Source organism: Equus asinus, chromosome 23, assembly GCF_041296235.1.
Source record: "Equus asinus isolate D_3611 breed Donkey chromosome 23, EquAss-T2T_v2, whole genome shotgun sequence".
NCBI lineage: Eukaryota > Metazoa > Chordata > Mammalia > Perissodactyla > Equidae > Equus > Equus asinus.
Window position 1 is genome coordinate 52,064,319 of NC_091812.1, and position 13,770 is coordinate 52,078,088.

Here is a 13,770-nt window from a genome sequence, read left to right on the forward strand (position 1 = left end):
ATGTGATAATAAATAGATCAGTTATGTAATAAGGCAGTGTGTTGAATATGCATTCGTCCTGTGGAATGAATCACCACAGAGAGAGAGACATGATACCAGACACATTCTTTAAGTTTTCTTGTGTTGTGTTTGATCTGTTTGTTTTCAAGGCTATCCAGGCTGACTCTTCCCGGGGATTTCCTTGGAGAGAAGAGTGGTCCGCTGAGGCTGGTTTGCTTAACCTCTCCTTTATCAAGAGATGATGACTGGCTTTAAAGAAAAATAAAGCTGAAGGTTGTTTGATTTTTATTTTTTCCCTTTTGGTTGCATCATTCTGAGTGTTTTCATATAAACAAACAAAAAAAATCACAACCAAAAAAAACAAACAATAGTTTTTGATGCATCCAGTTGTGGTATCCTCAGGATGTTCCAGATGTTTCCAGGTAACTCTGTAGTTTACGGACTGTGGTTTTGTCCAGGGAGCAAAGATCAAAATCAAATGTCGTGTTTGTGATATGAAAGTGTCCAGTTTCTTCTATAAGGTTCACAATCTAGAGGAGTAAAGAAGAGAAAGTTTGGGCAATAAGCAATAGACATCAAAAGGCAAAGAAAGAGAGATGGAGTGGGTCAAATATGGAACCAAGAGATTCATATTCTCATTTAGTGCAAGAAGGTCCCATGCTATTAATGGCACCAAACTCTCAGCCAATTTGGTAAGCCAAAGGAACACTATTCTCAGTGAGAGCAGGTTACCTCTTCTCATCATTCACAGCCTTTAAAACGATTCCGGCTTTCAAGTCATCAACAGACTATTTTACTCTAGGGGTAGGAGTGGAAGGGGAGACAGAAGTTCAAGACCCCTTTAAAAATCAGCTACTGACTCAATGAACAGTGACTATACCTACTAGATGTAAGGAAATTCCAGCCCAGAAACAACAAAACTCCTTATAAAAAAGTATACACATACATACATGTATAATAACGATCATTTTTCTTTCTGATTACACGATTGTTGAAAATTTATAAAATAAAAGAACTCACAAAGAAAGAGATAGAAACCATCTACAACCCCACCCCCTGAAGATCATGAGCAGTAACTGGAAAAGGGGCTCAGGCGAGCCTTCTGGGTGCTGCAACTGTTTTGTTGCATGATTTGGGTGCAATTTACAAAAGATGCATTCACTTTTTAAAACTCCATCTAGTTGTACATTTTGTTATACTTCAACAAAAAATGAATGAAACTTGTATTTATGACTTACAGTCATGTTGAGTTGACAGCCTTGAGTATTTCGGGGTGAGAAGTATTATCTAAAAAAAGAAAGGACACCTTTCTCTCCCCGTTTGGAATAGTTACACCTCATTTCTTATTGTATTGGCTTCAATTTTCAGAAATACGATAAACAAAAGTGGTCACAGAGATACTGTTGTCTTGCCCTGGGTTTGAGGAGGATGCTTCTAAGGTTTCAACCTTAAGAATCATTTTAGTTTGGCCGGCCCCATGGCGCAGTGGTTAAGTGCACACATTCCACTTTGGCAGCCCAGGGTTTGCCGGTTCGGATCCCGGGTGTGGATGTGGCACCACTTGGCACGCCATGCTGTGGTAGGCATCATACATATAAAGCACAGGAAGATGGGCATGGATGTTAGCTCACGGCCGGTCTTCCTCAGCAAAAAAGAGGAGGATTGGCAGCAGATGTTAGCTCAGGGCTAATCTGCCTCAAAAAAAAAAAAATCATTTTAGTTATTGGTTTGAGAGAATCTTTTAGCATGTTATATGTTTTCCATGCCTATTTTACTAATAATTTTATCAGAAATGGCTCTGTGCCTGGGTAGTGTGGGTTTTAGGTACGTACGCTGTGGGTAATTTGGGATGGAGGGGGTTAATTTTAGTAAGCTTTGTGGAGGAGAGAGGAAAATTAACAACAGTATGAAAGACAAAAATATTTGTGCAGAGAAAACAATTAGCAAACTCTTCCACTTATTTTTAGTTGTCTGTGCTACTCCCTTTCTATCACTTGCTTTATATTCTCTTTAGTTCAATAATCTTAAAAAAGAGAATACTTTTAATTATTTAGCCTATTATTCATTCAATGAAGTTTTAGATTACCTAATTTCAGTTTGAAAACAGCAGAATGAAAACTTTTGACCTTCTCTTCTTACAATTAGTTTTCTTTAAAAAACAGTAAATTTGTGAACTATTCCCTATGGGTCAGTGGCACTCAAGAGAAAATGTGCTCCCCATTCCTGACATATTTGACTTCCAGAGAGGCATAAAAGACATATTGGACCTCAATCCAATTAAGTGCCCAACTCCAGACTGAGCTGCTAATGCCTTATTCAACCTCTTGAACTATTTTTTACAGATATAACCATGGCTTTAATAATAAAACAAGTTATTCCCATTGCGAAACCATGACAGACACAGCAAACTGCCTACCTAATATCCGTTTAGCCCTTCTTCTTTACCAACAGAAGCTTGATTTTCCGGGAGTGGCAGCATGCCCAGCTAAAAGGCTTGCCTTCCCAGACCCACAGGCAGTACTCGGCAAACACTGCTATTTACAATTTATTTGTCAGAAGTCACTGAGCTTTCAGGAAAATTTCTGAAAAGGGTATGGACAAGGGGCACGTGCCTTTTGCCCTCTGCCCCTCTTCCTGTCTGGAATGAAGACGCAATCCTGGAAGCACAGCATCTCTTCCCCTCAAGAGGATGAAAGCAAGATGTGAAAGATGGCAGAGCAGGAAGGCAAGGAGTCTATCTCCTCAGCATCTTTTAAGCCATGCATTGACCATGAATTACTTACCTCTGGGCCAACTATTATACATGGTGGGGTGGAGAGGGAGCCTTACTTAAACCACTGGACCCAGGGCTCTATTACACGCATCAAGAGATTATTCTAAGGGGTGTTCCCAATTGCGGTTAAAGTACTAGATCCACGTCAGAATTTATCTAGCAAGATCTTCTCACTTAACACTAAAAGATCTAAAATGGACACATTTGATTTATTTATTAATGATTATAGAGCTCTGGCTAAGTCACCCGACACATCTGCACACATACAGAGACACACGCACAGCTATGTCCCACACATAAACCTTTCAAGGCAGTCAAATACTTACTACAGATTTAACATCAATTGAATTAAGAGTGCTTTCCAGGGTAAATTATCTTTTTTGCATATTGTGTAGAAATACTACAGACCTAGTGAAAATGTGTCAACTTTAGGATGGAAACCAATACCCTGGTCAGAGAGCTCTTTCAGGACAGAAACAAATAGCTTTTCAACTTATACAATGGAGGCAAATAACTATTATTCCAGAGTATGACTCCTCTCCCCAACTAGCTGACCAGTAGGTAAGCGACAAAGCATTCGGAATAGAGGGTGTTAACTGTGGCATACTGAGTTCTGACTCGGCTCGCTATTTGAACGTCATTAGACAGAACATTATCAACTTTGAGCCTCAGTTTCCCCATCTATAAAGTAGGGATCATGCCACCTGCTCTAATTATCTATCAATCTACCACACACGGTTGCGCAGAGGATCAAATACGGTAAATGAAGCTTCTTTATAGCTGTCATTTGCCATACAGATTGGGGAAACATGATTATGACTACCATACAAATGTAAACTTACCCTTAATTATCTGGGCGGTAACTATACAGCACGTGAATTATCAGACTCAGTGCTTTTTCCTCCTCCCTTCACTGACTGTTAGCATTTCATTAGCACTAAAACAAACGAAGCAGGGAAAATGCCAGAAGCTAAAACTCAAAAAAGGCCTCCTTCAATTTTTTAAAAAATAATTACAATAAAAGTTTTCAGGGGGAAGGGAAGAAAGCGAGGAGAACAGTAGATGAAGGAAAGCCATTGAAATAACAAACGAAAACCACAAAGTGAGGGTGAAAAGTACAGCCTTACATTTTCCCTTTAAAATGACAGTGAACTCATCCTTTTAAGAAAATAGCTTTCTGTGACTCAACGTAGCTGCTCACTAATCACTTAACAATAAGTAGAAAAGACAGCAATAGAATACCTTCTAGAAAAAGCCACTTGATTTTAAAGCAAACAAGACACACTTGCCCACTAGGAAATTCGGCCCTGTCATCTCCCACACCTTGTAATATCTTGTAGGTTCATTCACAGTCCTCCTGCCTCCTCCACGACTAGCACACTCACCCCGCCTGCAGCCACACATACATGCAAAGGGACGAAGGGGATCCGATCAATCGAACTCAGGGAGCCCTGCATTTTTACAGGGGCTCGTGAGCACACATCAGGATAGACGCAGAGACAGCCCGGAAGCAGCCGCAGCAGTTGGCGCCGTGTGGGACTGGCTGCCAACGGGAACAGCACTAATGATTTGAATTATTAGAGCATGTAGCTACGTCCTCAATTAAGTAAAGACTTCATAAAGAAAAATAAATGTGCGTTCCTTTCCAGGAATCTGGATAGTTGGAACATCAGAAACACCGCATTACATGCTTTATTCCAGTGACACAAGCCACAAAGCCTATAAACACCCTGCTGGTTCCTGAAGGACGCCACTGCGCCTTTCCACAGGAATCCCCGGCTCTGCTGATGGAGAGCGGCTCTGCTGTGGCTCTCTTGTCGTGTCATTACCCTGAATCACACTGCAATAAGGAGTGCCCCTCCAAAGTAATAAAAAAAGATAGAGTGGCTGCACACAAGGAAAGCAGGCAAGAGAACAAGGTATGCACAGGAGTGGAAAAGGAAGAGTGTGTAAACTGCTTAACTCATTCTTCAGAGGACGGCTGTTGTGAAAACATTTGTGATGGATTATTTCCTGCCACGTCAGCCTTTTAGAGGGTACTACATAGAGTTTTTTTTTAAACAGGGAGGATCCAGTTGGTAAATCTGTGATTCCTTCCCCGAGCCCTGGTTTTTAATTATAAAAAGGTAGATGCATTATTTTTAGTTTGATTATGTTTTTTAAAAACCAGGGTTCTTTCCACCGGAAGCAGCCTCTTCACTGAGTGGGCAGTTAGGAACAAGTTTTGCTGTAACTGCTTCTGCCTAGAGCGGAGTCAGGTCTGGGATAAGTTAAGTCTTTCCGAGAATGGCCTCGGCTATGGCTGGAGAAGCACTGTCTACCACGTGACAACGTGAGTGCCTGGCCCTGGGTTAAAAGGCAGGCCATCAGGCTCCCACCTGCAAGGGATTCTAAAACATGCCAGGCAATCTCCTAGGATGGAGAACATCATTTTCAGGAGAACACTTCTCTGGAGCGTTCTCCACGTTGTTAGAAGGAATACTCCGACACACAGCTCATCCCCCGCCTCCCTGGAGATAACTCGGAAAGTATCAGAGCTGTTATCTAAATTGCTAAACTATCTTCTAAGGAAGCCCTGGTTTTCCTCAGAGCATTTTTTCCTTTCTAAATAGGATGCAAATCCAGACTCAGAGCTGAATTTCTGGGGAGTTTAGAAGTGCTCAATCTCCCTTTCCAAATAAATATGGAACACTTGGTTTAAAGAAGAATCAAATTATGAGTGAGTCCTAGGTATTGACATCTCTAGGTTTGACTGGGTCCACTGTACCGATGCTTACCTTACGCAAAAGCGGTTTAAGAACACAGGCTCTCTTGATCCAGTGCTTTCTGTTCATTAAACTAGATGCTGGGTGCCAGCACCGCAAGCCCCCAGAGTATAACAAAGATCTTAACCACTTCTTGTGAGCTAAATAAAAGTGTCAGACCAGATTTTTTGATAGGATGCATTTAATAGGAAAAGACCTGGGACGTGATCCTGGGCTCACCAGAAATTCTGTCTCAGGTGTTCAGCTCGGCATGGTGGAGAACTCATAGACTTTGCGGCACGCATTCCACAAGATGAGCAGCTCTCAAGGTGGAGAATAACACTAGTCTTCAATAGTGCTATGTTTTACAATAGGAATTAATTAAGCAGTAAACCGTGACAGGACATGCATCATGGTATCATAATCACAAGCCTCAGCTGCACTACAAGGCAAAAGGCCAAAGACTGAGAGCTTTCAACTGGCCTGGGAATGCAATTAGAGGGAAACGCTGTGCGCCCTGGAGGGCCTTTATGCCAGGTTAAAAATCCATAGCTGTCGCTCTCTCCCTCTAGAACACTAAAATAAGCCACTTCGATGGAATTCTCCAGTAAGCCACCTTCCCTCACAATTCTTTCAAAGGTCAAAACAAAGGACAATGTGAAATTGGGAATGCCAATGACACCCTAAGGTAAGACCCTGCCCAACGGCCTAATCTCCTCAACTCATTGGCTGGCCTTTCTTTGTGAAGTGTCCCAAGTCTGCCCAAACATCTGTCTCACTGTCCTGTGAGACTCACCGTGAGGGCCCAGCTTGTGCATTAACAGCTTTATTGGACAACTGCTCCACAGTGGTTCAGAGCTGGTGTTCAGGAAGGGCTGAGAAAATCAGCTAATAGATTTACCATCACCACTCAGTCAATTAGCACTAAATAATTGGTAAATGGCAGGCTGAACAATTTTCAATTCTACAGAAGAAAGCTGAAGAAAAACACTATCAAAGTGTTAGAATATGTCTCAGGGTAAGCCACTCAGATCCTACTCCCCTAACCCATTCCTCACTTAAATGGAAATACAAGAAATGCAACTTATCTCCAATTAAAAATCATAGGTCTGTAAGTCTTTGGCTCAAATCTGAAACTCTAGAAGGGTTAAATAGCTCATCAGACCAGAGAACTTGGCAAGTTTGAGAGTGCTTATTTATAGATTTAAGCAAAAATGTACACAGAATATAAAAGTGACCAGCAGCCATTAAATATTAAAAAAGAATAACCCATATATAGCTGGGGTAGATTAAATACTAACTTCAAGTCTTTAAGAGTATTAAGGAAAAAAATCAAACAGTGAAATAATCTACAAACTCACCCTGGAATTTAGAATACAACCTTCTCTTTGGATGTTAAAGAAAAATTATTTTCTCAATAGCCACTGTTAACACAATGGACGCATGTACCGTAACCATATGAAAACTAAAAACCACCCTTCTTATCTTCTCCAAACATCAAATTGTACCAATATAAGTTTCCCTACTCTACACGTATTCCACAGAGGAGTTCACAATAACAGAATGTACGGTGTACAAGATAAGAGAAACGAGGAAAATATTTATTTTCCTTAGAATAGCATTGGCAAAAGCTTACTAAATTGAATCACAAACGTTTACAACATTTGACTGAAACTCTTATCACTGTTTTCCCATGAAACCAGAAGCCTGGCCCCAAGGCTTCTGCATTCCTACTATCCCGTCCCTCAGCCCACACTATAGCATCAGCCGGCTGGGGGATCAGTACGTTCCAGCATCAGTACCTCCACAAGCGCCCAGTTTTCATCATCCGCAGCACCAAGGAGGGAGATGATCTGGCAAAGCTCCAAAGCAGACTGCCTGGTAGCCTGGGAAATGAGCAATCTCCCCAAGTACTTCTGCAGGTGGCACTAGCCCGGTTCTGCCAGGGTGGGGCTGCTGTGGCCTCCAGGTGCTATCACACTACCCCAGGATCCTCTAGGCCTTGAGGCTTCTGGAGAGGGTTGTGCTGAAAAAGCATTTCTCACCTGCTGCAGAATGTGCCTTTCCCTCAGTGTCATTAACCTTCTGTGAAGCTCCACCAGTTCATCTAGGTATGCCTGAAAGAGAAGAGGACCCCCAAAAGAACAAGCACTTGAGGAGGTAGTTCAAAAATAAAAGGATAACTACATAGGAACAGACAAGCAGCTGTTGGCAGTTCTCCATTCTAACCCCCTAGCCCGGGCTGCGCGGACTGGTGCCCAAAGCTTTTGCAGAACAAGTCTCTCTTGGCCGACTATTACCATTATAAAGCCAGCTTTTTTAAAAAAGGGCAATTCTTGCACTTCTTTGCTCTCAACAAGATTCAAGTGAGCAGACTCACTGTCTCCCAACAATGCCTCCACAGAGAGAAAGGGTACTCAATGGTAAATTGTGAGCTTAAACACGTTATCACGAGCTACTTTCATTTTTTTTATTCTTCCATTTTAGAAGCTACCTAACTAAGAGAAAAAAAATTCTAAGTTTGAACATGGAAGTATCAATGCACATCACCAATCATGTCAGGGCAAATTCTTTAAGAAAAAAAAAAACCTTCCTGGTCATACCAAAAATTGCTAGTAAATAGCAAGTGACAGAAGAATGTCTTAGGAAAATATAGGTCACTATCCAAATTAACACCTGGTTTGTCACGAGCTCCTCTGACAGGGCAGAGGCTCACGTCTCTTTCCACATGCTCAGACCACAAGTCTTTGTTAGCGTAACTGCATGGGTGTTCTAGCACCATTTACAATGAAGGCAAAGGAAAGGTTTGTGAAGCATTAGCCAGGCCTGCCCTGATCCTGCAAAGCAGGTTAGGACCCTGCTCAGAACAGGAGGCTAAGCCCCAACAGGTCTTGAAGTCAGATTTCAGATGCACGATGCACACTTGGGGAAAGCCCAGTGCACTGGGATCAGATGTCCTGCTCACTGACGTCTGAGATTCCTTTCCCGTCTGCCTCCACCAGGATTTTCTTACCTCCCAATTCAATGTGCCCGAAATCCCTTGGCAATGTAGGCATCATGGCAAATGGTAGCATAAGGCCAAGCTTAACACTGAAAATATAAGCAAGACTTGGAAAATAAACTACAAAGCCACTGGTCGGTTGGGGGTCTCGGGCACTTCTGAGGAAGCAATGAAAGGAGAACCAGCGAGGATGATCAAGGAAAAGGCCAAGAAACAGAAGACGAGTCGGTGCTGTAGCACTCATAGCAAAGGGCTGGAAACCTACCTTGTCACAGTCACCATTCTTTATTTGCTTATCTGATTTGCTTTGCTTTATTGGACTTTTCACTTCAAGAATCTGGGGATCAAAGAGAACACAGTTAAATTTGATTTCAAGCCCTTCTTAGCCAACCAGCCACCTAAACAAAGACACTTATGAATGAAATGTCATACAATCACATTGCTTTCCAGATAGCATTTCTCCGCTATACATTTTCTTTCTTCTCTTCTAACCTTACTTGTCCTTGGGAAATAAATTGCTTATATCTGAAATGCTGAGTCAGGGCAATAGAACTTTAAAAAAAAAAACGTTGATGATAAGGAAATTGATCCAAGCTTCCAAGGCTGCTTTTCTTCTGTGACAACACTCTCACACATATGTACAGCAGCTGAGTTATACTGGATTAGAGTACCCTCTGGCAAGAATTTTTTCATATTCATTCTGCTGTTTCAGCATGACTACCAGTGCTTGGGACGCTAGAGATGATAAAACAAACACTCGAATGCCCTTTGCAGTACCTGACTTCCAGATTCTAAAAATGACTCATATCCACTAAATTGACGCAGCTTTGGAAGTGAAGATAGCCATCAGTTACACCATTGCTCCCAACTTGGGATCCTCCAACTCAAGAAATGAAGAGCCAAGACTATCTTCTGTGTTTCAAGAAACAATGTGTTTACCCATGATAAAATACCAGTGCCTTTCCTTTTATAAGCTGAACCAACTACAGCTTAGGTTATGAAAAGTGGTTTTGCATACTGTTCAGAAGCGTCCATGGGGAGCTATGTTTCTAATTAATAAAAAGGAGAAACAAATTATTATTTAATAAATATGGTTGATTTATTAGAATCTTCAAAATTAAGGATTATGACGGAAATATTTTTAAATGGCCCTTGCCTAAAACGGCTGAGAACTACTAAATTTATTGATGAGTGTTTACAAATGTATATAAACATAAAAAGCAAAGTTATTTGTCTTTTTCATGATAATCTCATTACCAAGTGAGTTATTATAATCTGAAGCTAATATGAAGGAGGAAAATGCCAAATAAAGGGCATATTTAAGAAGTCTCACATTCCTACTGCTCTTGTGTTTATCCATTCTCTGCTCTACCACACACACACACAAACCACAATTCTGTTCAAAAGTCTACCATATTCCATAACACACAGAAGATTTTAAAAATGACTCCACTTCTAATTTGTAGTAGAAAGAGCAGTGACTGGGCTTAGAAACCTAAGTTCAGGTCCTGGACCTATCATTTAACATTTTGGGGCCTCAAAATATGAGATGAAATGAGAGATGAACAAGACGATGTCCAGATTCCCACTCAGCTGTAAAATTTTATACTACTAATAAACATTTTACTTGTTGAGGATAGGACTATGACATGCTAGAAAAGATCAAATACTTCTAAAAGGGTATGTTTTCCTTTGAATTTAGAATAATGTACGGATAAGAAGTGAGCTGCTAAGTCTTTCCTGAGAATCGCCTTAATTTATTTTTAACATTAAGATAACCAGATGACCAATTTGACCAGGCTAACTTAAAATACAATACTTTTGGCAACACGAGGAAATTACTTAATGGCAGAGGCAAGGCAATCGTTTTTAACATGCTCCACTGTAAAGGAAACCAAACACTCCACTACATGCAGAATTTCCTTCTCTCTATTGTTGTTGGAAATGAGACCTCAGGGGAAAACTCGGCGCTCAGAGACCTAGGAGTAAGTAGGTCAGTAGATGGCACTCCTCGCCAACGCAGATCCGGGCTGGGCGAAGCAGACAGTTTGCTGAGATTTCAGGCAAGAGGAAAAACCGCCTGCCTGCTCGCCTTGAGCATTAGAAAACTGAATTTTGTTCCCATCATATCCCACTCTGCATGCCCGTTCCACCCCCCAAGTCACTGCACTCGGCGAGGGGGGGGCGGGCAAAGTGACTCTGCATTTGCAATGGAACTTTGCTCACTAGGTTTATAGAGTTCTCCCACCTTCTCCTCGGAGCAGAAAATAAAACATTCGGGGCACTTAAGTCCCACCCTACACATTCCGTAAGCGCTACAGCACAGAAGGCCAAACTACATTGAAATCCTAGTTTCTTTCTTCTGAAGCAGCAGTGGCAGGAACAAAAGCTCCTGGTGTCAGTGATCCGCCTCAAGTTACTGAGTGGCTGCCCAGAGAGGGCTCAGTTAATCTTCCTTCTTTGATCTCTCCCTGCTCCAAAATAAACAGCTTTGTCAAAACCTCATTCCGAGAGAGCTGAGCCATGCTGAAGACAATTGTTTTATTTATGATCCTTCCTTATCTTTAAGGAAACGGCTCCAGAATATAAAAGGCCAGCACCTTGTATTCCACGGGCTTATTTCAAACCAGTTTAACTGGATAGAGTCTTTAATTTCATTCAACATGCTTTGCAGGCTGATAGGTGATTTATGATATTCTGAATATTAACTTGGGTCCAATACATCACTTCCTTGCAGGCCCCTCTCTCCTCCCTCCCCTCCTCACTTTCAGCCAAAAAGGATCTGGAATTTTGATTTTGTTTGAAATTCACATAAGAGAGGTTAGGAGTAAAAAAAAATACCTTTGGTTAAAATGGCACAGCAATATTATTCCCCAATAAAGGCGACTAAGCTCTCCTGAGGGAAACAGCCACCCAGACTGCCTAGAGGCACCATGTATACCCATGGTCATCTCTGCACATAGACCTGTGATTAGTTGCATTTCTATCCTTCATCTGAGGGTATGGCTTGAGAATCAAATTTTCAAGATTATTATTTTTCTGTATCCCTTTGTGAGGAGTGACAAGTCAATTATTCAGCAGATGGATTCTCCACTGATAGGTCTTTCATGTTAATGATCACTATTAGCTTCTAACGATACTCATGTTAATTACTTGCTTTGTTGACATGTGGCGCTCTCTCTGTTCACTTTTTTTTTGAGAGTTAGGACATGTTTGACTCAATTAGCACTTTCTGTCTTCTCTAGTCCCTGGAAGATTTGAGAAAAGGTAAGGAAAACTCAGCTTTGCCTGGTAATTTACAGAAACTTGAGAGAGCATTATCAACTTGCAGACAGAGAGCAGCCAAGGGGTACGGAAGGAGGAAACATGGGTCCCCCCCATTTCACAGTGAGGCCTTCCCAGGATGTTTTCATCTATTTTATTTGATCAAAATTTCAGATTATCACATATACACATTCAAATATAAGACTAAAAACACATTCCAGGGTGCAATTTAAGTGACTTTTAGATTTGTACTACTTCACTTTATTGGCATAGAGAACTAAGAAAGACGGTTAATTTTTTAAGAACTCCTAGAATGTTGACTGAAAGGGACAGGATCACACCTGATCCACTGCAGGTGATCTGAGGGGTTAAGAAATCAATAAACAAAGTTTTAAAAACCTTTTCTCGCTCTCTCAGTTCCAAGACACAGCTCCAAGGAGGCAGGCGCTCTTGTGGGACATGTACTCCCTACCCTAGACTAGCTAAAAGTGAAAGCATATGGACTTTCTTATTATGCTTATAGGTCCATGGAGAAAGTGACATATAACTGAGTATTCCTGACAGATTGATGATTCACACGTGTGAAGCTACATTTGTTGAATAAACATATGCCAAGGAACCAGTGGTATTTAATCAGATAAAGTAATTTTTACCCTCTCCAGACAGATGATACTATTCATTTTTGTTCTTGTTTTGCTAGAGGGGTTAAAAAAAAAAGTCTGATAAAGAACCCAAACCTTTCTCTGAAGCCAAGGTCAGCTTCAGACTGCCCATCCAGGAAGGGTTTAGGGGCAGCTATTAGGTTTGAAGAAAATGAGAGGGGCTTGCTGGAGCTGCGTTTATTTAGCAAGCACAGTCTTAATGCTGACTGGGAAAGAAGCTGAAGGAGCTTAATGAGGGGCACAAACGCATACACTAGTGTCCTTCACTCCTGGCACGGCCACTGCTGTCACCCATGAAGTAACCTAATTCTAACACAGCACCCACCAGAAGCAGAAATCAGGCCTAAATAGGTTTCAATTGGATATAAAAATGTATTCAGGGTCCAAATTCTATTCTTTTGCCAGCTCATACTGAAGCATAAATCTACAAAAGAATCCTGAGTTATCTAGTTAGCCACGCGCCGGCTCTTCTCAACTGATTGGTGATGATGGCTATGTGCTTAGTCTTCACTTTACCCTGAAAAGCTCGACTTGTAGTGGTGGTGGAAGCTGGCTGGGCCATCGGCATGGCTGGCCCTGAAGATGAGGGAACACAAGGACCACAGGGAGTCAGGATAAGGAATGAGAACGCACTAACTCCTTGAAGAGCCAGTCTCTAACAGACCATGAGGCTGGGCTTGCATCCACATGTAAGGACACAAAGAAACTGCAGTTGAATTGTACCTGGACACGTAAAGAACCCTGATGTTATTCCTACTTAATAATAGAGGCTTCAAGTTGTAGATAACCCTTATAAATGAAGGATTTTAAATTTTAAGAGCTCTTTGCTTATGCTTTATATAAAACAAAGTCTTCAGCTATCAAATCACACTTTCCCAGTAAAACAAAGATCACAAATTCAAGAACAAGACCATTTAAGATTGTAGGACACCTGTGAAACAGAATAATTTTAGAAAAATGAAGTTCTTTTATTTCCAAGTTAATAATATTCACATGGTAACTTGAATTAAGCAATTATTGTAGTGGTCACAGGGAATTTGTCTAAAGAGAGATAAGAATAACTTACGGTAATGAGAGTATCAACTCAACGCACAATGAGGCTTTTACAATATTCATGATACTTGAAAATGGTTTATTTTAGTAAGTATTTAAAATATCCCAATCTTAATCATTTGTTTAACAAAAGCTCTTCATCACAGCTTTCAAAGTTCTGCCTTGACCTTATCCAAATAACTATATTCAGAGTTGACTTCCAAATTAATAAGACTTCCTTTAGCTTGATTTATAGCAATGATAATGACCATTATTTACTCTGCATTTTGTTAA

General features: G+C 41.0%; 1 protein-coding gene across 3 annotated transcripts in view; it reads right to left on the reverse strand.

Annotated features, from left to right (window-relative positions):
• Positions 1 to 270: 270 nt before the first annotated feature.
• MLLT3 (MLLT3 super elongation complex subunit) overlaps positions 271 to 13,770 on the reverse strand; it is a 251,680-nt gene continuing 238,180 nt past the window's right edge. For 2 of the 3 annotated variants that reach the window (XM_044756700.2, XM_014845382.3), the window contains exons 9-11: positions 8,784 to 8,855; positions 7,563 to 7,634; positions 271 to 530 (exon numbers count right to left, since the gene is read on the reverse strand). In XM_044756700.2, coding sequence (XP_044612635.1) covers positions 399 to 530; positions 7,563 to 7,634; positions 8,784 to 8,855 — 276 coding nt within the window. In that variant the 3' untranslated portion in view covers positions 271 to 398. Of the gene's footprint in view, positions 531 to 1,212; positions 1,288 to 7,562; positions 7,635 to 8,783; positions 8,856 to 13,770 lie in introns of those variants that run through there. The other variant, XM_070495455.1, reaches the window with a different exon arrangement.